Source organism: Nematolebias whitei, chromosome 7 (assembly GCF_014905685.2).
Source record: "Nematolebias whitei isolate Nwh7 chromosome 7, NemWhi1, whole genome shotgun sequence".
NCBI classification, from domain to species: domain Eukaryota; kingdom Metazoa; phylum Chordata; class Actinopteri; order Cyprinodontiformes; family Rivulidae; genus Nematolebias; species Nematolebias whitei.
In genome coordinates, this window is record NC_056504.1 from 39037830 (window position 1) to 39063353 (window position 25524).

The 25524-nt window shown below is 40.0% G+C and overlaps 2 protein-coding genes across 2 annotated transcripts in view; both read right to left on the reverse strand.

The window, feature by feature from the left end:
- Nucleotides 1-1242: 1242 nt before the first annotated feature.
- bicd2 (bicaudal D homolog 2 (Drosophila)) lies at nucleotides 1243-13296 on the reverse strand. Its single transcript, XM_037678854.1, has 8 exons — nucleotides 13041-13296; nucleotides 8241-8453; nucleotides 7245-7397; nucleotides 6475-6939; nucleotides 5071-6072; nucleotides 4769-4920; nucleotides 4115-4346; nucleotides 1243-1510 (listed from the first exon to the last, which is right to left on the reverse strand). The coding sequence occupies exons 1-8, from the start codon at nucleotides 13272-13274 to the stop codon at nucleotides 1508-1510; spliced, it is 2454 nt and encodes an 817-aa protein (XP_037534782.1). The 5' UTR covers nucleotides 13275-13296; the 3' UTR covers nucleotides 1243-1507.
- A 4967-nt stretch (nucleotides 13297-18263) lies between these two features.
- The window catches only part of tkta (transketolase a), an 8236-nt gene continuing 975 nt past the window's right edge, over nucleotides 18264-25524 (reverse strand). Inside the window, exons 2-14 of the mRNA XM_037678855.1 lie at nucleotides 24832-24949; nucleotides 24634-24747; nucleotides 24443-24540; nucleotides 23585-23776; nucleotides 23349-23467; nucleotides 23029-23225; nucleotides 21970-22134; nucleotides 20942-21098; nucleotides 20376-20506; nucleotides 20204-20287; nucleotides 20020-20113; nucleotides 19608-19730; nucleotides 18264-19126 (exon numbers count right to left, since the gene is read on the reverse strand). Of these exons, the coding sequence (XP_037534783.1) occupies nucleotides 18939-19126; nucleotides 19608-19730; nucleotides 20020-20113; nucleotides 20204-20287; nucleotides 20376-20506; nucleotides 20942-21098; nucleotides 21970-22134; nucleotides 23029-23225; nucleotides 23349-23467; nucleotides 23585-23776; nucleotides 24443-24540; nucleotides 24634-24747; nucleotides 24832-24949 (1780 nt within the window). The 3' untranslated portion in view covers nucleotides 18264-18938. The remainder of the gene's footprint in view (nucleotides 19127-19607; nucleotides 19731-20019; nucleotides 20114-20203; nucleotides 20288-20375; nucleotides 20507-20941; nucleotides 21099-21969; nucleotides 22135-23028; nucleotides 23226-23348; nucleotides 23468-23584; nucleotides 23777-24442; nucleotides 24541-24633; nucleotides 24748-24831; nucleotides 24950-25524) is intronic.

A 25524-nucleotide genomic window follows, 5' to 3' on the forward strand; every position in this document is an offset into this window, starting at 1 on the left:
CACTGTTGTCTGCCATTGTAAAATAATATTCCCTGACGCTCCTCCCCAATGCGTAAGATGCGTAAAAAGTGGACCAATTACAAGCAAGCATTCAAGATGGACGTTTTCCAGAACAAATTGGAACATTTTTCATCGGTGCTGTCAAAATCATCATAGTCATTGATTAAATTCTGACACTATCCATTCACAAAAACATGAAACATCCTTCGGGGCCCCTGAAATGCCGAGGCCCCGGGCTGCAGCCCCTGTAAGCCCCTGCTAAAATCCGGCCCAGTATACACCAGTTTTTATTTGAATGAAAACAGTAAAAATATATATTTAAATCAAAACACTGAACACCTCTGAAGTGTGAAAGTTATTTATTTCCTCACCAGCCTTCACCGGAGCCAACATATACTTTGTTAATGTTTAACCACAGTTGTAGCCAGACATCTGAATTCAAACTTCTTTATTTAACAAAAGGACAATGAATCCTGTAGTCGGAGCAGACACAAATAAATACAGTTGCATTCATAGTAAGATGAAATGTAAAATCAATACTGTCACATGGTACGAACATTTACTTTTTCTGTTCTTTTCTTAAAAAACCTGGTTTGAAAATTGCACTTAGACAAACACAGAATGGCACGGCAGACATGTAACTTTTAGACTGAAAACGGATATAAAAGTTGTAATAAAAATTATTTTCAAATCCTTTATGAATAAACCTTTTAATACTAATAACATTTAATATTTTAAAAATCTTTAAATAAGTTTAACATAAAAATAACCTATATCAGTCATGACAAGTTTACTTGAGAGCTGACAGAAATACGGTTTACATACAACTCTGCATTTGCAGGATCATAGAGTGATAATGTTTCTTTTTTTCTATTTGCTAAAGAGGAAACATTATTTATTGAGTTATAACTTAAATCTTAAGCCCAAAGGCAACAGAGGCAGAAAGTGACACATATATTTATACATCTACTGCTTGATTTTAACCTGCAAGACAAATCTGGTTTTTAAGGCCAACATATTACCTGACTTTGCTGCTATGAAATAAATTAGGTCAAGAAATATGGAGACACTTGAAAATATAACAGAGAATCCAACAGTTAAGCGTTAGAAACATATAAAAAAATAAAACAAGCTCAATTTTATTTGTGTATTTTAAATTATGAATAATCTATGAGCAGATATGTGACGACAAAAAGTGCTCAGTCATGGTAAGAGGCATCATTAACGCATCCTTCTTTCCTCTGCTTCAGCCGTCATCGCTCTGCACGGTCTTGGAAGAGCTGATGATGAGTCGTTCTCCACACAGTCTTGCTTTTCTAAAACTTGAAGGAGTTTTATTTACTTGTTTTGGCACTCGTAAACAGGGTTCTTAGTGAATACTGTCGATTATGTTCTGGTGCTTGTAACGATTTGTAACAATGGGATTCTTCAGAGTGAAGAGACCAGGAGCACCGGGTCACTGTCACACTCTCCAAGGTTTCTGTAAGGACACTTGGCTTGAGGGGGTTTACTGCAAATGAAGAGAAAACACAAAGTAAAATCACTACTTAAATTTCCACTGCATTAAACAGATCAAGTTTTTAATTGTTAAAAAAAAAAAAGCAAACACAAAGAAGAGGGGAAACGATCTGAATGCAGAGTTCAGTAATGAAACACTGAAACACTCGAGGTGATTTATACTTCACGAGCTGTAAGATAACGGATCTCGCTGACAAGGTGGTGAGACGGCCTTTTTCACAGACGTTTTATAACCAAAGAGAAACTGGGAGACAAGTCCAGGTAAGTCCTCCCACTGCAGCACGCGTCAAGCACAAAGCAGGTAAACAACAAAGCCACAGAACGATCGACAGAGATGATTATTTTCAGTTGGTGTACGAGTTGGAAGAGAAGAACATGTTGGACGAGGAGGATGAAGATCTGGTATTTCTCTTGTTAATTAGAGATGGTAAAAAAAAAAAAAAGACGTGACCGTAGGAGGTACGTTCGTACGTCCTCTCGGGGCAGGGCGAGGTCAGTCCGTTGGTCCAACAGATGTGGGACCGAGGCACTTTTCCTATTTTAGGATGATCGCCGCTCATTTTGATGATTTCGGTCATCGGATCACCCCATTCATAAAACACGCACGTATTCACATCATGCCAGTCTCTGTCCAGGAGAGATTAGCAGTAACACTGCAGGTGTGGTCATGTACAGCGGTGAAACGAGACTCCTCCCACCAGGACCTCCACAAATCAGTCATGAAGTCAACGCAACGGTTTCTTACACACAGACTCATCTGTGCACAATGATTGTGCCATCTCTTTCCAGGAGTTCTTTGTCATTTGACCATCTTTATCATTTTTTCCCCCTGCTTGCTCTCGACGGGGACGGACGCTTTTCCCTCCTGCTCCTGCCTCCCTCCTGCTTTGCTCTTTGTCTTGTGATTCCTATCGGAGCCTCTCACTACATATCCTCCGAATTGTAAATTATGGATCTGGTCAGCTGGTCTCTCAACGCGATTGATAAAATTTTCTCCTGGCTGTTTATATGAATGAGAAGCTCTCCCGAGTATCTGTGGATCTGTCAGAGTTGAGTCGGCTGATAGACACTGTGCCATCTTATCTGGACTATGGAACTGTCTGTCAGTGTCCACGAACAACTCACTGCCCTCGTCGGCCTACTCATGCATAAATGTATTGACATCATCAGTATGTTGCCGTTTCATGTGCTGAGGTCATTTTTTTGCAGCTTTCACACAGTGTCCCACCTAGGACACTGTGCAAGTTTTTTTTTTGTTTGTTTTTTTACACCTCCACTCCCCGTCATGTTTCTCGTTCCTTATCTGGGAAAAAAAAGGCTGTGCCTCTCGAGGCCGGTAGCTTCAGTCACCTTCGTCCCCCCATGTCTGTTTGTTTCTCTCGGGTGGGCTGTATTGAAATGTAATTTTGTTGCCCTTCGGTGCAATGACAATAAAGCTGATTCTGATCAGTTTTGCTAGAACAATTGTAAAGATGACTATTTCCTGGCAGTCTCAGTGAGCGGCTCCTCAAAGCTATCCGTCTTGCTAACACAAGAGCAGCTTCAGGAAGTAGAACTGTTGAAGCAAAATGACAACATTCTGCAAAAACAAACATGCCTATGAAGTTCTGACCTATCACACAGTACTTGGTACATACCCTGAGAGAAAATAGCACTGTCAGATGGTTGTGCATAGAATGAGCTCTCAGGGGATGGTGGAAAAACAAAAAGACGCCATTGTTATCAAGCAACTACCGGGGTAAGTCAGCAAGAAACAATATTGGCACTTCTGATGAAGTATAAATTTACCTCACCGCTACAAAATATTTGTAAAGCTGCATTAAGCTTACAAGATCCTCGCTGGTTTCAGATTGTTCAGATGTTTTGGGGTTTTTTTTTTTTCGCAAGTGTGAGTTTTTCCACTCCTAGTCGATCTAAAAAGCTAAATTTAAACTCTGACACTTATGAACCAGATGAGATACAGATTTAATTGATCAAATCCATCTGTAATTTAGGAATTCATCTGCAACAAAACAGACTTTTATTGCTCTTCAGTTACCTGTTTAAATAAAGGTTGAACGAATTTAAGAACTCAGTTAAGTTAAAAAGAAAAAACTTCTCTTAAAAGAGTTCATACAAAAAGTCAGAGTTGATTTCCAATCTAGCCATGAATTTTCCTCACACCAGGTTGATTTGGATAATCTAAACCTGATTTTAGTTAAGTGATCAAGCATGGATTCATAAGTAATCAAAACGTTAATCAATAGTCATGTGCATTTTATGCAATTTTCTATTCAAACTGTATTAGTTCACAGAAATACAAATAATTATATTTGAGATATTTGTTTGTACTTAGGCTGCTTCATGCTTTATGTTTTCATCTTAGAACAGACAAAAGAAATGTTCCATAATTGCAGATAGTGACCTACAACCCACAAAAGAAAGACAAAGTTCAACTTAATCAAGCAATTATTGTGACTATATTGTGTATTCTGTAATAATAAAAAAGCAAAAATAAATGTATGCAAACCCTAAATTAAACAAATGCCAATCTTGTCAAAAAGCTTCTCTCGTGTTGTGTTTCAGACTTAATTGCGCAGTGGATCGTCTGACTCACATGGTGGTTGGAAGAGGCTCCCTTGCCCTTTGTTTTGCCCTTGCCTCCCACTGCTGTGGTGCTGTTGCGTCGCGCCTGCTCGTGGTCGAACTCCAAATCCTCGAGGCGCTGAGTTAAAGCCAGTTTCTGCTGAATTGCCATGCGCAGCAGTGAATTCAGCGTCTTCTTCTCATCCTCAGCAGCAGCCAGCTGCCTCTGCATGTCGTCCAGCTGGGTCACGTACTCATCGCATCTATGAGGAGGAGAGGAAGTAGGAGGAGAAAACAGCACGAGAAGGCAGGGATACGCATTACTGTCAGTAGGCGGAGTAGTTTGCCTCGAATTGATCCTGTTTTTTTTAAACAGCATTATAAAGATGGCAGGATAAACTCCCTGCTGGCTGCCTCAGAATTACATCAAACTGTTCCCACAATGCTTTGCGTCTTTCTTATAAACACATAAACAAATAAAAAGAATGAGCAAACAAGGGGGGGCAAGCAAAATCCAGACATTTTACAGTGTTTGATTTGACTAAACAGGTTCTTTTCAGCCACTATTTTTCTTCTGTGTTAAACAAACACATTTTGCTTACTGGTCTAAATGTGAATAATATATTCATGTTGCTCAAAATAATAGGAGACATTGCTCATTGTGTTTACTGTGGTCACATCCTACCTTGTAGCGAACATGGCTCGAAGGGATGAGAATGTAGCTGCGTCCTCCTTCAGAGCTTTGAGTTCATTCCGGAGCTTCATCATGGTCTCAGTCACCATGGCCTTCTCGCTGTCATACTTACTCTTCAGGTTGGCCAGAGCAACCTCTGCTGTCTGAATGAAACAACATTCAAAATGGATTATTCGCTTCTGTGTCTTTGTTGTTGTTGTATCAGTCATATATAGAAATGGTCTCCATCCTCTAACAACAGATTTGTATATACATGTACACGTTTTTAACAAATCACGGAGCTCTCCTCTGACCTGCTTGTTGGCCTTGAGCACAGCTCGGAGAGTAGCAATTTGTTCCCTTTTGGTGCTAAGCAGGGACTTGAGTTTGAGGATCTCTTCCATGCATGCTTCTTTGTCTTTGTCCGCCACAGTGCTCAGTTCCAGACTGGCAAGTCTCTGACGGGACAGCTCTGTCGTCCGGTCCACTGCCTGCTGCAGGTGGCGGATCTGATCCCTGATGATAGCTACGAGGTTATAGATGTTCATGGGTTCTGGGCGGTGCTCTGAGGCTGGAGATGCTGTAACTGTAGTGCTGCTGGAGTTTGAACTTCCACTTCTATTCTCACTGATCAACCCACTGGTGAGAAGTACTGTCTGGTTCTCCTTCCCTTCTTGCCCCCTTCTCACCACGGCTTTGCCTTCCTTGTAGTAGTCGAGCATGACTCGGTTAGGGGTCTCGTTGTTGCACATGCACACATGGTTGTACAGGTTGGCCAGCTCTTCACTGAAAGCTACGAGCTCATCCTGGGCAACGTTAAGACAGCCGAGTGATTCTCCCGCAGCCTCGCTAACCAGACGGAGCTCCTTCTCCACGCGACTCAACTCCAGTTTATCTGCTTGGCTCATCTTCTCCAGCAAGAGCAACTTTGATCTCAAGTCTTGGACATCGCTCTCCAACCGCGCTCGCTCCTCCACATATTGCGTTCGACATTCCTCGTACTGCGCCCTCAGTGTTTTCAGCTCTTGCCTCAGCTCCCCGGCTTCAGAAACAGCCACAGTGTACTTACACTGCAGGATCTCGGGACCGTTGATGTCCAGCTCGTAGTAGTCCCCGTCATCATGGCTGTCTCTGTCTTTCTCGCTGTCGAGGGCAGACTGACGTTCCTTGCTAGCCTGAAGTTTCCTCATTGCACTTAGATTTTCAGTCAGTCTGTTAACGGTTTCTTTTTGCTCGGACACTGTGCTATAGACCTGTTCTAACTGCTTCTGGCTCTCCTGCAGCGAGTTGATGAGAGCCATCTTTTCACGCTCAACCTAGGAGAAGGAAAGCCCAACAAATATGAAAGACATGTCTGATAATAAACAGCCTGGTCAACCTGTTTTCCGTTCTGTGAACTTGATAAACAAAGACGTAACACCTAAAATGTGTACTATCAGTCATAAACTTGGGTTTTGAATGCATTTTTATTGCTTTGATTACTCACATTAGATAAACGTTTACCTAAAAGTTAGTTTTTACAAAAGTTAACTGAGAGTCTAACTGGAAGATGCTGTCTATCATCAGGAAGTAAAGGAATTACTTGGGCCAATCAGAGTTGAGTATTTGCCTAACAGCATTCTATATAATGCCCTCACACATCAATTTAATTGGTTTTTAACTGAATAAGTTGAAAAGATGGTTTCAGCCAATGAATTTGCATCTTGTGTGTCTCATACCTGTGCAAGCTGTTGTTTAAGCTTCTGTATCTCTGAGATGTTGAGCTCACTCAGCAGGTCGTCCACCAAGCTCGGCGCTGGTTTGAAGGCCCCTCCTCTCTTGTTCATAACTGCTCTGTTGTCTTCATCGCTGTCGCTCGTCTTGATTAATCCGTTCTCGAAGCCTCTGATCAGATCATCGTTATCAGGTAGGAGGATGGTGGAGGGGTCCTCGTGGAGTTTGGGGTTATCAGTGGAAATATTAAAAGAGCTGCTGTACACAGAGCCACCGATGGTCATATAGTGAGAGAGCTCCTTTCGCAATGAGGCCTTCTGCTCGCGCTCCGTCTTTATGGTTTCTAAAGCCTCTGTCAGCTGTCGCTCAGCGATTTCTCTCAGACGCATGGCTTCGTCCAGCTGGCTCTGCAGGCACTGGGAGTCCTCCTCCAGACGACGGATCTCATGTTTTAGACCTTCAAATTCCACCTGTGCACACGATGAAAAGGTTAATAGGTCAGGAAGTAATTTTGTTCAAAATGTGCGTCCATTCCATTTGTGCAAATGAAAAAAAAAAACAAGCACTTCATGAGTTTTCAAAACAATTTTTAAAAATGACAAAGTGGTGCTTCTTTCTGAATTTCAGTCAGTAATGACACAAAGTGGCAATATCCTTTGAAATGACATCTCGCTGAGTTTATCATAAACTAGAAGCGGCACAGTAGGTTTAAAATAATTTCAGAAACTTAAATGAGGATCAGCAGCGCAGGCTTATCTTGTACAGTTTGTCTCACCTGGTTCTGTCGCAGCACAGACACTTGTTTCTGCAGAGAGATATTCTCCTCCTCCAACTCTGTGTAGTCCTGCAGCAGCCGAGCCTCCCGAACTTTATACTCTCTAATGTCGTCTCGCAGCTGACAGCGCTGCATTTCTGCCAGCTCGGAGTTCTGCACACAGAAGGCAACAGAAGAACAACAGTGTCATTGCAAATGGTAAAAACAAAACCTCATTTGAATCAACACTCAATATCACTGGATGTATTTTAGTGACATTTATGACCACACAATGCAGACTACATAACTGTAGTGGTTATTGTGGCTGAAATTAGGATCATCCTGTCAGCATGCTTCACATACCAAAGGAGCAGGAAGTAATTCAGGCTAAAAGACTCAGTAGAGGACATACTTTGTGTCACTTATAAAGGGCTATTAAATTTAAAATATAAATCTTTGCTTGTTACATGCAGCCACACTGACAACATTGATACTCGGCATATTTTTTAATGTTTCACCACATTAACACTTCAGTGCACTTCTGTGTTTTGTTTCATTATGCAGCTGCTCTGATTGGTTGTTCTTTCATTATACAGTAATCTGTAGCCATAGCTCGGACAAGCAAAGACTGTGCATACAATTTGACCTTGATTTCTGATCTTGACCTTAGAGCTGGGCTGATTAAAAGACTACACAACATGCTGTCTAGTGTGAAGTTTCAATAAATTATCTTGAGCAGATCAGAAATTATGGGCGGGACAAACGAACACCTTGTTTCAAATATGACCTTGATTTGTGATCTTGACCTTGGAGCTGATGAAATGTGTATATGACGCGCCGTGTAGCGATGATGCACATGTTTACGAAGCTTCGCTAAATTAATTGAGGGGATCAGAAGTTATGGGCGGGAAATTATGCAGCCGTACAGACGGAGACTATCTGAATAAAAATGGGATATTGTTTGCATCACGTTCAGTAAAATGAAATTCAAAACCTCGGGAAAGAAAAACAAATCACCTCTCTAATCTCAAGGGCAACGGCTGACAGACGATCGTTTTCTGCGTGAGCGCTGGAGAGGGATGCTTTGGCCTGTCGGAGCTCATTCTGCAAATCCAGGACCTTCTGCTGGTAGTGAGCCTCCTTACTGGCAGACTCGAGTATCAAGGACTCCTCCCTGCTCTCTCCATCTGCTGCCACCTTCCTGTGGGTGGTGTGAGCTTGTCCAAAGGCCTTGTCCAAAACAGAAAGAGAAGAAATAAAAGGACAAGCTCTTTTTAATGGGGAATAAAAACAGGCGTTTTAATGTGCACACATAAAACCATAAATACATTTAGTGTAGTTTGTTCTTATCTGCTTACATTCTCAGCAATTATCACAATTTACCTCTAAACCGAATTAAACGTGTTAGCTACTTTTGCTCATTTTAGCTCCACATGCGGCCAATCCAATCTAAAATTTAAAAGATGGGACATCACTGGCATTTTATCACTAATTTGAATATCTATCAAGGAACTAGTTACTGAAAATTAAAAGATGTACACCTCTAAAGCCAGCTGACAGATAGATTTGAACATCATTAGCCAACAATCGCAGATACAAAGCTAAACTAGTGTTGTAACGGTTGTTGCCACAAAAACCACCACAGCAGCTGCACTTTACCACAAGATGTGATTTGTGGAACCGTCTGTGGAAGCTGCTGACCAGGAGCCTTTGTCGCAACTGCTGATGACTGGTTTCTTTACAAAAGTCACAAAATTTCACAACAATTAAAAAGAAATAATAAGTCGAGTGATCAGTGTGATCAACAGGATGAATAACGTGGACAAAGAAGTTGCTGATAATGACGTCACTTTAAATAATGATATACTTGTTTAGTAATATGTTGTTTTATAGACGTGAATAACCAAAACCATCTAAGCACATTTGTTGACTGTTCACAAATATTTTCATTTACTTAATTTGTGGCTACAAGGATAAAAAAAAAAGCAATGTGAGCAGCTTAGAACACGGAACAGTGAGTTGGATGTAAAAACAAACTCACTGCGCTAAATTATTTAACTAAGTCAGAACTAGAGGTGCTTTTATCAGACAGTAACTACCGAGTACGACAGCTAAAAAAAGCCCATATGGTCCTTCCGGGAGCGGTTCCTCTAATGACGAACTTGCTGCAAGAAACTGACTGCACTGAACAGAGGGGAAAACCCAAACTTCTCTGAAATACATCCTTATTTTCTCACAAGTTATGATTTTAGAAGCTAAAGTTATTTCTTATTATCAAGCCATACTTACAAAATTAGTTCCATATTCAGAGTTTCTTTATTGTCGTTCGCATCACATGTGCTACATGTAGTGGAGCGAAATTATGTGCACAGGGTCCCAGTTACAGTCAACAATAAAATGTAAAAGAAAAACAGTAATAAGATCTAAGATATGAACTAAGACGATGAACTAAGAAAAAAATATCCATCCATTATCTTTACCCGCTTCTTCCATTTTGGGTCACGGGGGTCGCCGGTGCCCATGTCCAGCAATCACTGTGTGAGGAGCGGGGGACACCCTGGACAGGTCGCAAGTCCATCATAGGGACACATAGAGACTAAGAAAAACATCAGCTAAAAATACGCTAAGCACTAATAGCATAAAAACAATGTGCCGGACAGCAGCACGAACATGAGTCTGTGTGAGCAGATGAGCACGAATGAACACAACAACATGAAACAGATCAGCAGCAACATGATGTGATTTTTCACAGTGATTATTCTGGTTAGATATTCATGAGTCTAACAGCCTCAGGGTAGAAGCTGTTCCTCAGTCTAGTGGTTCTACACTTAATGCTCCTCAACCTCCTTCCTGTGGGGAGTGTGTGTGTGCTGGGTGAGCGGGGTCCTTCATGATGCAGGTGGCTCTCTTCCTGCATCTGGAGGTGTAGATGTCTGTGTTGGTGGGGAGACTGACTTCAACAGACTTCTGTGCAGCCTTCACCACTCTCTGCAAAGCTTTTCTTTCTGCAGCTGTATTTGCAACTGACGAGTTCATCCTGATGGTTTTGAGAAAAAATGTTCTGAAATCTTGTAGCATTTTAACATTTACAGTTTATAATGTGTGTTTAAACAAAACATTTGTGTTAAAAAAAAAATAATAATAAATTACATCGAAGCTAAAAGAAAACAGAGCCAAAGATTTTAAGGCAAAGATGGAGAAAAAGATCAGATGGAAACAGAGCGCCGAGTTCTTGAGCTCAAGTCAGAAATGCTTTAAATGTGCTTCCAGGAACATCCACTCTATCGATTGGTGGGAAGACACTAAACAAATTGAGACTTGGCTCTCAAAATCAGTCTTCAAGCTCATATTGATCATATTACTTAATTTGCATCATACGCTCCGCTCGAATAATAATTCCAAAACACCATAAATCTCTAACAGGGAGTTTTAACTGTTTATTAGCACTGAACGCAATTAAACATAACAAAAAGTAAAGAAATTTGTGCTTGGCTGATTATTTATTTGTTGTATCAATGCTTCTTAACAAAAAAACTTACACTTTTGGAAAGTCTGTTTATTTTTCCTTAAATGGTGCCACATTCGTAAGGAAAATATATTTGTTGATTAGGAAGCAAAGCTGAGTATGTAGGTTGCACCCATGGAAAGCTTGATATCAAAGCACTAATTGATCCTGACTGGGCTAACTAGTTGGACAAACAATATGGTGCAGCTATGACAGAACTTTTAACATGTAATGCCATGCAGATGTACATAAACTGCCTTTTATATATATAAAAAGTAAAAGTCAGAAATAAATACTGTAAATAAATAAAATCAACATACCTCTCTAATTCTAAGAATCATGAGAAGAATGCCTTTATTGTCATTGTAAGAGTACAATAAATTAGTTTTTGGATGATGTACTATAGTGAAGAAATAAGTAAATCAACACAAGCGATTTACCTGTCTAAATAAAGGTTGAATAAATGAATGAATAAGACACACAGACTGTGTACAGACCATGTCAGAAGATAAAGAAACACCTAAAAATATGTCAACAATTCAAATGTTAAAGTGCAAGTAGTGACTGTCAGAATAGCAGCAATAACAGCAGATTAATATGAAACAAGATTTGCAGCTTTAAATCCTGTTGCTTCTGTGATTATTTAATGTTTTGGTGGTGGTGAGAAAGAAACTGCCTCTGAATCTGCTGGTGTGTCTATTAGCAGATCTGCAGCTTCTACCAGATGGTAACATTTGAAGGAGATGGTGGCCAGAGTGGGAAGGATCATTAATATCTCAATCTCTGGAAATGTAACACGAGGCAGCCTGAGCATCCAGAGTGGGAAGGATCATTAATATCTCAATCTCTGGAAATGTAGCACAAGGCAGCCTGAGCATCCAGAGTGGGCCGAGGACAGCCAGTGATTTTCTCTGTAGTTTGAATTATGTGTCACAGAACCGTTTTGTCTGCAGCTGGGCAGCCCATGTACATCGACACGCAGTAGGCGAGGATACTCTGCAGTTGACCTGTAGAAAGCAACCTGCTTCTGCTGAGCACTCTGACACTGATGCACTCTTTTGACAGCTGCAATGGTGCTGGCAGACCAGGAGAGCCTCCTGGAGATGTGAACCCCCAAGAAAGAAAACCATCGTCAGCGAACCTGACGGTGGTTCTGGATGGGTGTGTTGATGAGCAGTCATGAGTATAGAGTACAGTGAAAAAGAAGTGGATGGGCATATAAATGGGACAGCTGTGGCTTCTGAGTGGTTGGAGCAATCGTCCTCCAATGGGAGAGTTGGGGGTTCGATTCCACCAGCATGCCTAAGTGTTCCTGGGCAAGACACTGAACTCCTCACTGCCTCCGATGTGTGTCCCGTTGGTGTATGAATGTGATAAAGCACTCATTAGTCTTTGTAGAGATCTAGTAGAGTGCTGTATGAATGGGTAAATGAGGACACAGATTGTGTAAAGTGCTTTGAGTATCTTGATAAGATAGAAAGGTGCTATAGAAGTACAGTCCATTTACCATAAATACGACACAATGCTGAAAATTTAAAATAAATATGTATTTATATAGAACATGAATCCACCTTCAGCCTATTGAAGTATGTTGTTTTTTTTATTATACTGATGTTAGTGACTGAAAAATGGTGGGAAAACTGTTATAATCACATTAGAAACTCTCTGGCCTTTTTTGTACAAATGACAGACTGTGTGCCTTCCGCATTTTATGCTGTTTGTGTGTAAATAAAAGTTTCACGACAAGAACTGCCTGAGATACATGGAAAAATACCCGGGTCCTAACGAGGGCAACAAATGAGTGACATAATTAAAGAAAATTCAAGGAGCCAAGAGATTAGTTGTAGTCATGAGTTTGAAATGTTTCTCCAAACAAACAGGAAATGTAAATTAAAAAAAAAAAAAGAAGCTGGAGGAAAACTCACGATTAAGAGATATTATCTTTCTTAAAACTTACTTGCCTGGACAAGAGGAAATGTGTGCAACACGTGTATTTTACAGCCAGGCCTTTGTTGTTTTACTGTTAGAGCCTAAAGACAAACTAACTACACAAATATGAAGGTTTAATAAAATAACCTGGAGTCTAATATGATTATGGCTTCAGTCCTCACATTCCAAGAGCAAGTATGGGCAAGTGATCTGTGCTTTTTAATCCCTGAAGGGGAAAAGCAATACAGCAACACATCAGATTGGGATTATGTGAATATGTAGGCATGAGACTCTCAGCTTGTCATTTGAGCATATATAAGGTTACAAATGAGTGTCAGTCAACCCCGGAGGTATCTGTCTGCGTGGCTTTGACCTCAGGTTACCTCCTTCAGCTGATCCAGCTCCTGCCGAACCGCCTCATATTCGGTCTCCAACTCATCAAATCGCTGCTTGAGCTGCTGTTTCTCCTCCAGCACCGCCAGCCCGTACTCCGCCGCCTGGATCTTCTCGTGGGTGGTTTCTCGGAGCTCTCCGGCCAGTCGCTCCACTTCGGCTCGGAGCCACTGCGACCCAACTTCTGTCACCAGCTCCGCGTCGGGATACTCCTGCTCCTCCATGATAGAAAGCTTGGCGAGCCGCCGAGTCGAACGGTAACGGGACCCAGCCCCGACTGTCTGTCTGGCTAATACTAGCACAGGAGGAGCAGTGCAGAAAAAAAAAAAAAAAACAAGAGCACAAATCAGTGCTGTCTTTGTTTGAAGCGCATTGTCACTGTCTGTGAGGCGTTCAGCTCCTTGCGCCTTTTTCCCGCCACAGACATCGACAAGACGTTCAAATCAGGAATACTTTTATCATTCTCGACTACTTTCCTGAGCCTCTTCATGAGGCTGGCGGAGGAAACTTCAGCTGAGATCATCGATTGGAAAAAGCTCTCTCCTTATGGTATTCAAATCTTGGGGACTGCGGAGGGAAATGTAGTTCTGTATTCGACGCTACTGTATCCAAAACTATCTAGTACGCCGCCATGTTTACTTTAACTACCAGAATGCTTAGCGCGACTATGACAGGGGGCTGCAGACGCAGGGAAAAAGCTGTTTCAATGCTGCCATCTACAGGTTGCATAATGAAACTACAACATCCTATCAGCTTGTGAATCCAGGGTTGTGTCAACAAGGATAAAAATTACACTAAAAGACACGTACATATATATTACTGCTGTATTTATGTATGTAGTTATACATTCCTCAGACAAATCAACCAAATATTCTTATTTATATCATTATTATTTTGTGTGTATGGAGGTCCATTTCAGGTCCATTTTAGGTCTCTTAAATGAGTGGCTCAATGGGATTAACCAGTATAAATAAAAATTGAATGAAAAATTTCCACCACATTGATCCAAAATAACCTTTGCATCACAATTATAAAATACTTGCACAAAATACTAACTTAGCATTAAATACCTTTGAGATACTCATAATTATTTCAAAACATTGCATATTTATGACACTACCTCAAAATTATGTTCCTTCTAAAGAAATTAAATATTTCATAAATTTGAAACATTATCTCAATGTTATAAATTACCGTAGCATCTCAACATTATGAGATATACTACCACAAAATTCTATTTGCAATAGTAATTTTGAGATCGAATTTCATAAGTATGAGGCTAAGTGACACTTAAGAGATGATAAATTATAATTTTGAGGTAGCATTTTTTATGAGATAGCTATGACAGTATTTGATAAGTATGAGATGCTATTTTGTTTCTTTTAGATATAATTTTATGACAGTATCTCATAATTATGCAATGTCATGTCATGATTATGAGTAAGTATTTCATACATATGAGAAGTCATAGTTTTGAAAGGACTTTTTTTAATCAAATGTCATAATAGTATTTTATATTTGTGATGTAGAAGAGCTTTTGTTTTGTTTTTTCAGAGTGGCAGAAATGGGCATTCATACAGTATTGAATATTTTAGTTGATATCTACAAGTAAATGTTTCTAATGTAACTCTTGTTGCATCAGTAGTGAGAAATAGTTCATGTATGCTTTCACTGTGCTCAGGTCTATTAATGTGAAAGTGTTCATATGAATTCAAAATTATATTGTGCTTTTAAAAAAAGGTCTACTCTCCTTTTGAAGAGCACTTTATTCAGACATTCAGACTTTAATTCCCAGGTGAAAATATCAATATATTTAGTAAAGAGGCTATTTAAGGTTTTCAAAGTGTGCAACAGACTTTTTGGAAACGACTCAAAGCTGGAGTCAGTAAAAGGGGAAAGCAGGGAATCTGATTGCAAATGACTGAAGAGCTCTGACTGACTGAATCAAGGCAAAACAAATCACACTATTTCACGTCTCTGAATTGAGATTGTAAATATCTAGCTATGGTTTTTGAGCAGTAAAATAATATAACTGTGAGACAATCAAACACGGAAGTTAATGTGAAAGCAAAACAATCTTATCTGGGACTTTTCTTGTGCCACGACACTTGGCAGAGTGCTTCGAGCAGCTTCGAGGAAGCTGTCGGCTGTAAATGTTGATTACATTGTTGCTGCTGCACCTGCCTGGAGAATCCGCCCGGCTGGAGCTGAACTCAAATGGTTTGTACATCTCGTTTTTCTACGAGGCTTCATTACACTCTCCACTGATGTCAGGTTTTATAATATTCATTCTTAGACCTCTCTGGTTGCGTTTCTCTTTCTCTTTACATTTTTTTCCCTTTTTTTTTAAACAATAAAACTGTGTTTTCTATTTTTTTTTTTTTTTTTTAGGGAAATGCAAGAAATCATGTTTATAACTTCTTCCAGCACTGTATGTAACTTTTGTGAATTGTCTGGTGGTGGCACAGTTTCCTCAGTTTTTCTTTTACGTTTTAAGATATTATGTGAACTGATTTGTTTTTTTTTTCCCTGGACATATCCAGACAAATATTACCATTTTTATTCCGTCTGCTTTGGTCTGGGTTGGGGCATGGCGCTCTACAGGCCATTTTACTGTAAGTGTATTCTGCACACGGTTCGATAAAACAAATAATATTCATTACAACTTATTCCATTTGTCTGTTTGTTAAGATGAAATGTTTAACTGTAGAAAAGTGTGTTTTCTTTTTCAGCGCTCACAGTTCCTTTAGTCCTTGGTGTGTTTTTTACTGCAGCATTTGAGATTTTGGGTGCAACTTTAGGCAAGATTACCTTTTTTAACTTTAAATACTGCTGTCTTGACTCCTTTTAGATGTTTGAGACTGATAGTTCTTATGTCTTGTTTCAGAGCTGCCAGCCCACACTAAAAGATATAAAGGTCCCCCCTATGACAAGAGAGGTACAGACCCCTGCTGTGTGTAGTTTATGCTAAGACTATCTTGAAAATAACTTAATAATTTTAATTGGTGCATAAATCATCTGTATGATTAACAACATTGTATGATTATACCTTAAACCAGGGGTGCCCAAACTTCTTCCCCGATAGGGCCAAATTTAAAATCTACCAGAGGACTCGGGCCAAATGCAATAATACAAGGCATGAAATGCAAAAACATATTTAAGTAAAGTCCATTTATTTATTATAGTTATTTAACCTTCCATTCTGTATAAAGAACATTACAGAACTCAAAATATAACAACTACGTAAGTCGTATATAAGAAATTAAAACAAATGTTGCAATTCTGGCATTTCAGTATAATTATATGTAGTGCAAAATGTGAAAAAAAAAGCATGTCCAACAGCAACACAACTTAATAGCAACAATAATATTAACATAAATAAGCATTCCCGTATATACGATAGTCAATGGGCCGACTTTTCCATCTAACATTAAAGTCAATGGAATGAATGAGTGAAAACGCATTGATTCTTCAAAGGAAATTTTAATATACATGAGGAATGCCTGGGGGCCCCACTTTGGGCACCTCTGCCTTAAACAAAGTAATAAAAGTATTTTTGTTGGTATAAAATCTGTATCATTACCCTCCACCTCTCTTCAGATGCATACTGGGGACTTTGTTTTGCACTTTTTGTTGCCATCTTGCACCAGATCATATCACGGTGAGTACCACAAACCCGCAGCACATACAAAATATCTAAATGTGTTTCCCGTGTTTAAAAAAAAACTGTGCTTTCTTTCAGTCTACACTCTGTCCTATGGATGTGGAATTATAATATTTGCACTGAGAGGCGCTAAACGAAAATACAGCTGTCTGAGGTAAGTATCTGAAAAGCTGCTTTTGCTGATGATTCCTTTGGATTGAAAGTAATTAAAGCTTTGTCATGGTTGAGATTTGAGATGATATGTTATAATAAAGTCAAATGGTAAGGCCTAAAAAGCTTGTCTGTCTTTCCTGAACAGGAAGCTGAGACCGAAACGGAGCGCCTGGGGCTAGAATGAGTTTACAGCCCGGACTGTGGAGGCAATAAATTTAGGTTTAGTCTTGAAGGCCAAAGAGCAAAGTTGTGTTTAGTAAGATTAAGTAGAGATGTCAGGAAGTCTTCCATGTCTTCATAAAAATAAGGCTATTTTTTAAACTTTATTATTAATATTGCTGTTATTGCTGTCCTCATGACCTGGAATGGAAAAAGCGAGTAAAGAAAATGAATAGATGGATGGGTGTTGTTGTTATATGGTCTTTTTCTAGTTGAATAATGTATTTATAAGTTCAGGGATGTGTAAAATAGGAATAAAAAATGTATGACACAAACAATGATATGTGTTTAACTGCATTTAAAATATTTATTGCATTATAATCTGCTAATAACGATTTCATGAGAGGTATGTTAAAACCCAAAATTCAGTGTATGGTACCTAAAAGGGTAGTTCATATCTTTTGAAAAGGGGTTTTGTGGAATGGTTTTGAGCAAATAATATCTTACCTGTTGTAGATAGCTTATTGAACGGCCTTAGTTTGGAGAGGTGGAGTTTAATTCTGACCAGATTGATGAGCTAATGGCAAGCTCAAGCTGAGTCAAGTTCAAAGTAGACTGCTACCATCTTTAAAAGGTTCTAATATTTTTTTTATTTTTTTTGTAAATGGTGGTTTTTAAGGACACTCATATATAAAACTTTACATTTGGTATAGTTATGAATTGTATAGTTATTGTGGCAGAAAAGTTATTTTTTCTGCTGAAAGTGTCCATACATCACCTGAGGTAGCCTCCGCTGCTATTTGTCCCAGAATTCAATGTAAATAACAGTGTACTGCAAAATTAACTCAGTATAAAAGTTTATAACGTACTGTTCACATGAATCTCTATGAAATTTTTGAGACTGGGGTTGGATGGCAGCAATTCTCTTTGACTTTGGCCCAGCTCAAATTAGCTATCAGTGCGTTCATCCAATTAGAATTATACTATGTTCTTTCCAAATTGAAGCCATTCAAAGAGCTATCTGCAACGGGTTAGATATTGATTATTCATAAACTTTCTACAGAAGCCTAATTCAGAACATCTATTGTTTAAATAAAAACATCACAACAAGTTTTCAAAGTCAAATGCAGAGGGTTTTATTACCTGAAAGTATGAGGCATACAAAATTTCAAGTAACAAAAACGGTGTTTGTTTTCTTTATCACAAGTCAAAGAGTTTCAAGCAGCCAATCTACAATTACTGTCACAGCCCGTGAGTCATACTTTCTGTTAGCACTGGGTAAACCTGCAGCCCTGAGGTGTGTTTGTTCACCGTATGCTTAAAACTCAATGACAAACCAGAGCTGAAAAGAAATAATTGATGAAATAAAAACCGAAATCTTCTTTTGCCACTTGTGGTGTTGTGTGTTTCCTCTTTATAACCTTGGTTTGGTTTTTATCTACGAACAACAATCGACTTTGTTTCTTTCTGACACTGTTGCCACATTAAACACCTACTTTAAAACTGGGCCCCACCACAGAATTAGGAGTTACATGAGTGAAAAACATGTTGAAGATCAAACAAAGGGTTGTTTCATACAGTGATCATCCACCAACGACAACATCAGCAAGGGACAATACTCATTTTCTGGACTAGGTCCATGACAATGTAGATTATGAGTGAGGAAATGATTGTTACAGAGAATGTGTGTATCTGCACGTGTGTGGAAAGGGATGTGACGGAAGCATCCAAGGTAAGTGGAGGTATACGTCAAGGTGAACGGCACAACTCACAATATTTCAGCACACTTTTTCAGAAGGTATTCACAGTGAACGACTTTAAAGAGTAATGTGTTATGATTCCAAAACGTCGGTGACGGCTTATCTATATCTGCACGAGTGTCGTCAGACTGCTGGGTGGGGCTCAGAGAAAGCTACTTGGCATTAGCGGTGCTGATGAGCATCTTCCGAATTGCTTGAGTGATGGCGTCACGGTCGATGCCGTGGATCTTCAGGAGCTCGTGAGGTTTGCCTCCACGGGGAATGTGGGAAACAGCCAGACGGTGCAGACTGAATCCAGACTCGTTGACCACTGCTGAGGACAGTGCTTCCCCGAGACCACCTGTGGATATTTGTGAATGATAGCGCATCAGTTTAAACAATTAAAAACCCTCAACTGGTCCAAACAGCAGCTGATTCTTCTTTGTCCAGTCTCATTTTTGCCATCCCTATTTGCTTACTCTTGTGCGGCACAGGGTACGTGTGATTGCTATCTAGGTCACAGTCAGCCCCATGGGCACATGTTCATTTAAGAGAATCTGACAGCGCTTGGCCTCTCTGACTCCCACATTTACAAAACGCACCACAGCACCTTGTTTCCAATGAAGGCACGCAACAAAGCAGCTTGGACTCAACCAATGAGTGAACGCCAACACAGCACAACTGTGACACCGAGCCAATGGAAACCACAACACCCCCAATGGCATGAACCAATGGCGGGGTCTTAAGCAGCAAAATGCCAAAGCATCTGAAGACTGGAAGGTTAGTGATGGTCATTATGCAAAAACTGAACAGCAAGAGCAACATTTTTGAGGGAAACCTACCTTCATAGTAGTGGTCTTCAACAGTGAGGATTCTTCCCCTGGTGGCACGTGCATGGTCAACGATGGTTTTTACGTCCAAAGGTTTGATGGTGAAGGGGTCGACTACTCTGACAGAGATTCTCTCTGGAAGGCAAGTTTAGAGGAACAAAACAACGCAGTCAAGCCTTACCACCGTAAACCATAGCAAAAAATGAAGATGAATATGAAACGGAAACCTTTTCAACTTGATCTTAAAGCATTTGGTTCTTTAATAATGTTCTCAAATAATATTTTTTAATAAAGCAAATCTAAATTTAGTTAAAAGTTCAAATGATTGTGGCTGTGACAAATGATATTACTCCAATTTTGTCTGCTGTGTGTGATGTGTAATCTTGTATCATTCAGTGGAAAGTTTATGCTTTACAGCCTGTACCTTTCTTTAGGTGCTCAGCGGCAGCAAGGGCCTCGTGCACCATCACTCCAGCTGCAACCACAGTCACCTGGTCATCCTTGCTCTGAAACACCACCTGACCAAAGAAAGCAGTGCTATCCTCACCTCATGTATTTATTTGGGAGCAGCCATTTAATCATAAATTAAAAACAAATGACCGCCTCACCTTTGCCTGTCCAACATGGAAGTCCTCATTGCTGTTATAGATGACGGCGCAGTCTTGGCGGCTGGTTCGAATGTAGCAAACACCCTTTGAAAACAGAGAAATTAACAGGAACATTAACACAACATTTTACATTAGGGTTTCAGTGCAGAAATTAGAGTTGCATTTTGAATACCTTTGTGGTTGCAGCCAGCTCCACAGCCTTTTCTGTGGACACGCCGTCACTGGGATAGAAAATGGTAGCTCTGGGAATGGCTCTAAACATGGCCATGTCCTCTAAGCTCATCAGAGAGGGGCCTTCTTCTCCTGTAAGGTGAACATTTTTTTGTTTATTTTATTTAATTAAGGATATATTTAGATGTAATTGTGTGGTTGGGTGAGCGGAAGCATGCAGGAGCATAAAGGCCACACTGGATGCAGGCTACCTGGACTATCAAAGGGATATTTGTTCCCTGATGACAGCTTCCAGGGCGGACACAAAGGGAGAAGAAGGGGAGGATTGAGTCAAGGCTGAAAGGCCCATTGGGTGCAAATAAGGGAAACAGCATTAAAAGGAGTAAAATCAATACAAAATCTATTTATATTTATTTCAAATTGATTTGGGTTACTGTGAATACAAGGAAGGAAAGGTGATAGGAGACAGTGTGAAGGGTCAAAGGTGAGTTTTTTGCAGGGTGTTGTTTGATGGGACAGGTGAAAAGGCTTGTGATGACTGTCACTCGTTGTCAAAAGGTTACTAACCAGTGGACAGACCACAGTGGGAGCCACACAGGTTGATGTTGCTCTCTGAAATCGCTGCCATGCGAATCTGATCATAGGCACGAGTAAAAAAGGAAGCAAGAGTACTGGCAAACACGACATTCCTGTCCCGGGCAGAACATCCCATGGCAACACTGACCTGGGAAAAAGATGATTGTTTCTTAGTGCCTTTATCACAGAAGTTTTAATATTCCTGTGCAAATGGAGATGGATAGAAATCACACAAACTTGACCACAACAAGGTTTGCCAGAGGGTCAAATATCTGTAGCAAACCCCAAATCTCTTCGAACCGAAGCTCAAAGCGAGTGAGAGTTTGCCACAAATCTCTGCAGCTTTTTTACCAAATGCACAGATTTAGTGGCATACCTCTGCTCACAGATCATTTCCTTTCCATGCGACTTTCCACAGTCTCATAACTTATATACATGGTCAAAAGCAACATTGGGCATAAAAATTTTTGAGTTGTTCGAAAAAAAATACAACTGTACAAATAATATGGAATTAGATGCTTTTAATGGACCAGTGTTTTGATTGAGACTTTTTTGTTTTAATTATCCATCACAATAATAGTGTCCGTTAACGTTGGACTTGTCCTCATGCATTTAGCCAGATGGTTTCGTCCTCTGCACTGATTAATATTTTACTTCCGAATACACTTGTCATGACTGCTTATCATCATATGCATGCATGACCTACATTAGAGTTAGCTGCTGCTGGGAAGCCACTACAGGAAAACATATCAGTTGGATTGAAAAAAGAAAAGATAAAATAAGGGAAATGACCAAAACATGTAGTTATCTAAGCATCTATCAAAAAAAGGCTTTTTGCTTGTTTTAATACAAATAAGTTCTGATTGCAACAGGATGTGCACATCAGAACAAGCAAGGAAAAATAAACCCAAATGTGTTTTAAAGTGAAATATAAGAATTAAGTGTTACTTTGTCTCATAAAATGAAAATTCTAGTTTTGTAAAAAGGACTTTAACGCGATGCCTCATCCTGGATCGTACCATGTTCTGCTGAGAGATGTAGCACTCAACAAAGCGGTTAGGATGCTCATTCTTAAAGATCTCAGAGCAGGTGAGGTTATTGGTGTCTCCATCCAGAACCACAACTCGCTCGTTGTAGCGACCCAACTTGGCCAAGGCCATTCCATAGGCCTTACGAGTGGCAATCTGTAAAGAAAGCAGTCGGTCATCAGTTTGTCTGTAAACATTTATAAACACTCATACTGTATTGGAGTTAAAATCCAGTCAAGGATTTGATGATGAAATTTAAAAAGTCGACTTTATTTAAAATAAAAACACTTTTATTTGCTCTCTAAAATAAACATAAAAATATCCAGTGTTTTAAAGTTCTGCTAAGACAGTCTATCTCTTAATATAACTCCTAATGTTGTTTAATGTAAGTCAGTACTTACTTTTTATTTCTCACAATCCAATTCTTGGATTCTTGAAAACTCTTGGAAAAGAGCAACATTTTTCAGTCAGGTCATCTGGACAGTTTCTTTTTTTGTGCTGAAACGTTTCGACTTCGATCCGGAAGGCTTCATCAGTAAATGAAATACACAACACAAAACTGATTCTTGAGCATGGACTTTATTGTTTTCTACCAGTTTGATACGACTGTCAACAAGGAAGAGGGCCGGCAATGGAGGAGGGGGCATGACAAATAGACCATCTTAGCTCAAACATAACTGGTTTGTTCTACTTTGGAGTAAGCTGCTGGGGGAAGAATCAGTTTTGTCTTGTGTATTTCCTTGACTGATGAAGCCTTCCGGATCGAAGGCGAAACGTTTCAGCACAAAAAAAGAAACTGTCCAGATGATCTGACTGAAAAATGTTGGATTGTATACCTGGATTATTGAGCATGGACTTTATTGTCTTGGAAAAGAGGTTTTTAATCTCAATGAGTTATATTTCTTGGTTAAATAAAGGATACATACAATTCATTAATTGGCAACCATAAGATTTTGACTTAAGGCTTTTGGTCCCACCTTTGTTCATTTGTTCCAGTGGTTTGCAGAGACACAAAACATTTTTCAGACAATTTAAAAATGTTTTGCAAACCTTTTCTCCAGCCTTGTAGCTGGGCGCACTCGGCATCCTGATGTTTCTCAGGCTGACGGGTGGGGAGTCCTCGACAGGGGTGGGTGGGTACAGGTGCTTACTGCTGCTCATGATCCGACTCTGCAGATCCTTTATGACCATCTCAGCCATGTCTTTGGGCAAAACTTTGGCGTGCCAGCCCAGCTTATCCTCAGCAGCTGAAACAGCATGAGACGTTACATTAAAACGTACAGAAACTGTTTTCTTTATCTGTTAGCGCTCATGCTGTGCTACGGATGCACTGAGATTCTGTGTGCAGAGGAGGAAGGACAAACAACGACCTGGAATGCCTTTGCCCTTGGTGGTTTTAGTGATGATTGCAGTGGGCTGGTGGCGTGGCTGGCTCAAAGCCTTGCAAAGCTCTTCCACACTGTGTCCATCCACAATGATGGCATGCCACCTAAACACACAGAGATACACTGTTGCACATCATACATGCAGAGATTAAGTTGGTATTTTTTAGATAAATCCCTCCTTCACTGTTTAACAATGACAGCCTCAACCTCTGTTTTATTACCCGAAAGCTTCACAGCGCCGCTGGTACTTCTCCACATGATGCTGCAGGGGTGCAGGGTCACTTTGGCCTAAACGGTTGATGTCCATGATGGCCACCAAGTTGTCGAGCTGATAGTAGGAGGCAAACGACATGGCTTCCCAGACTGAGCCCTCTGACATCTCACCATCACCCAGCAGGCAGAACACACGATAACTGAGGTGCAGAACAAGACAAAAGGGTTTCATTAGTGTATCTTTCCACAAATACATTTTCTTGTGTGGGGTGTATTTGATGCTTGTAAATCTCTGAGATTATTATTTTTTTCAGTCTGGCTGATTCTCTTGGTGTTTCCAAGATGACTAAAACTGGAGGAACGGCCTTCTGTTTTACAGGAAAAATTACATTTTATTAGTCTTTTTGAGAATAATGACCAAATCTAAATCCCCTCAAATAAAAGTAAATGTTGTGCCAGTATTGCAATAAATAAAAAATAAAAAAAAAACAAATCATGAGAAAAATACAGAAAATCCTACAATAGCTATGAGCTTAATATCTGATTCAGAGATGAAATCTGCTCGGACGCTAAAACATAACTGAGATATGACTTCAGCTGCTGCTGTGGTTATTAGAGCAGAAGAATTGTGAGTGCAGAGCGTGTCGCTGCAGCACACACCCACCGAGTGTGGAAAAGCTTCATCCAAAAAAATGAGAGAGGAGCATTCTGCAAAGCTGAACCTTGAATACTATCCAAAATGTGTAGTAACAGAACATCATGTCTGTATTTATCATTTACCATTACAAACTGAATAAAAAATGTTTACGCTGCAAAATTTATCCGTGCGTCTTTTACTTATTTTGCACAAATTTAAAAAGGATTACCTGGATTTGTCAAAGTATTTGCCAGTGTAAGCCATTCCACAGGCCACACCAAGACCCTGCCCCAATGATCCGGTGGCTACATCGACAAACTGTTGCTTCTGAAATGCACACACAGTGCAGGCATTGTTAGGAAGCAGTGGTTGGTGATGTTATGGTGTTTGGGTGAATCCCTGAGGGAAGGTGTAACTCACCGGGGTCGGGTGGCTCTCCAGAGTCGAGTCCACCTGGCACAGACTGAGCAGATCGCTCTCTTTCAGGAAACCTGTTTCAACCCACATGGAGTACAGAGCAGGAGCAGCATGACCCTGTGAAGAGAAGGAAAAAAGACATGGATGTTTTAAAACTCCAACATACAAATACAGAGCGATGTCCAGCTCACTGCAGCTCACCTTGGACAGGACGAAGCGGTCGCTGTTGAAGTTTCTTGGGTCTTCAGGGCGGTACTTCATGGTGTGGAAGAAAAGGACAGACATGATTTCTGCCACGCTGCAGCATGAGGTGGGATAACTGTGCAACAGAGAGGATGCTGTTACCCAGAAATACAAATAAAAAACTCTCTCACGCTGCTTTAACTTTGTCATCAGGAGCATATCGTATGGTTCATGTTTATATTACTTATTGGACTGTTAGCCTCACCACAGATACAGCAACATTTTGTAAATTCATCTTCACTCAAGCGTAAATATAAAGAACAACAAAGCCTCAAGCATTGGAGAGAAATTGTCTGATTAGAGACAGGTGGTTTTTAATACAAGCACTGTGTATAAAAAGTAATTAATGCTTTAATGAGAAATTATTATAAAGTCACAACATACAGTACCTGTTCCTGCAGCTGGAAATCTGAAGGATGAAGTATTTCTCTGTGAATTAGCTGCTCGTTGTACTTTTTCCAAGAAGGAAATACAATTTATATGTAGAAGATTTATAAGCTACACTGCTCTGAACATTTCTTGATTTTGATGTATTTTTCTACCTACTGGTTTCACAAGACAGTTTTAAAATGGATGGTTAGATTCCATCCATCCATCCATCCACCCATCCATCCATCCATCCATCCATCCATCCATCCATCCATCCATCCA

What these genes read in the sequence shown, in the direction of transcription:
- bicd2 (XM_037678854.1), bottom strand. Translation starts at nt 13,274, where the DNA reads ATGGAGGAGCAGGAGTATCCCGACGCGGAGCTGGTGACAGAAGTTGGG. An exon ending in CTGTGCTGCGACAGAACCAG is followed by an intron (nt 6,940 to 7,244) that starts GTGAGACAAACT and finishes TCGTGTGCACAG; the next exon opens with GTGGAATTTGAAGGTCTAAA. An exon ending in TGCTCAAGGCCAACAAGCAG is followed by an intron (nt 4,921 to 5,070) that starts GTCAGAGGAGAG and finishes TGTTTCATTCAG; the next exon opens with ACAGCAGAGGTTGCTCTGGC.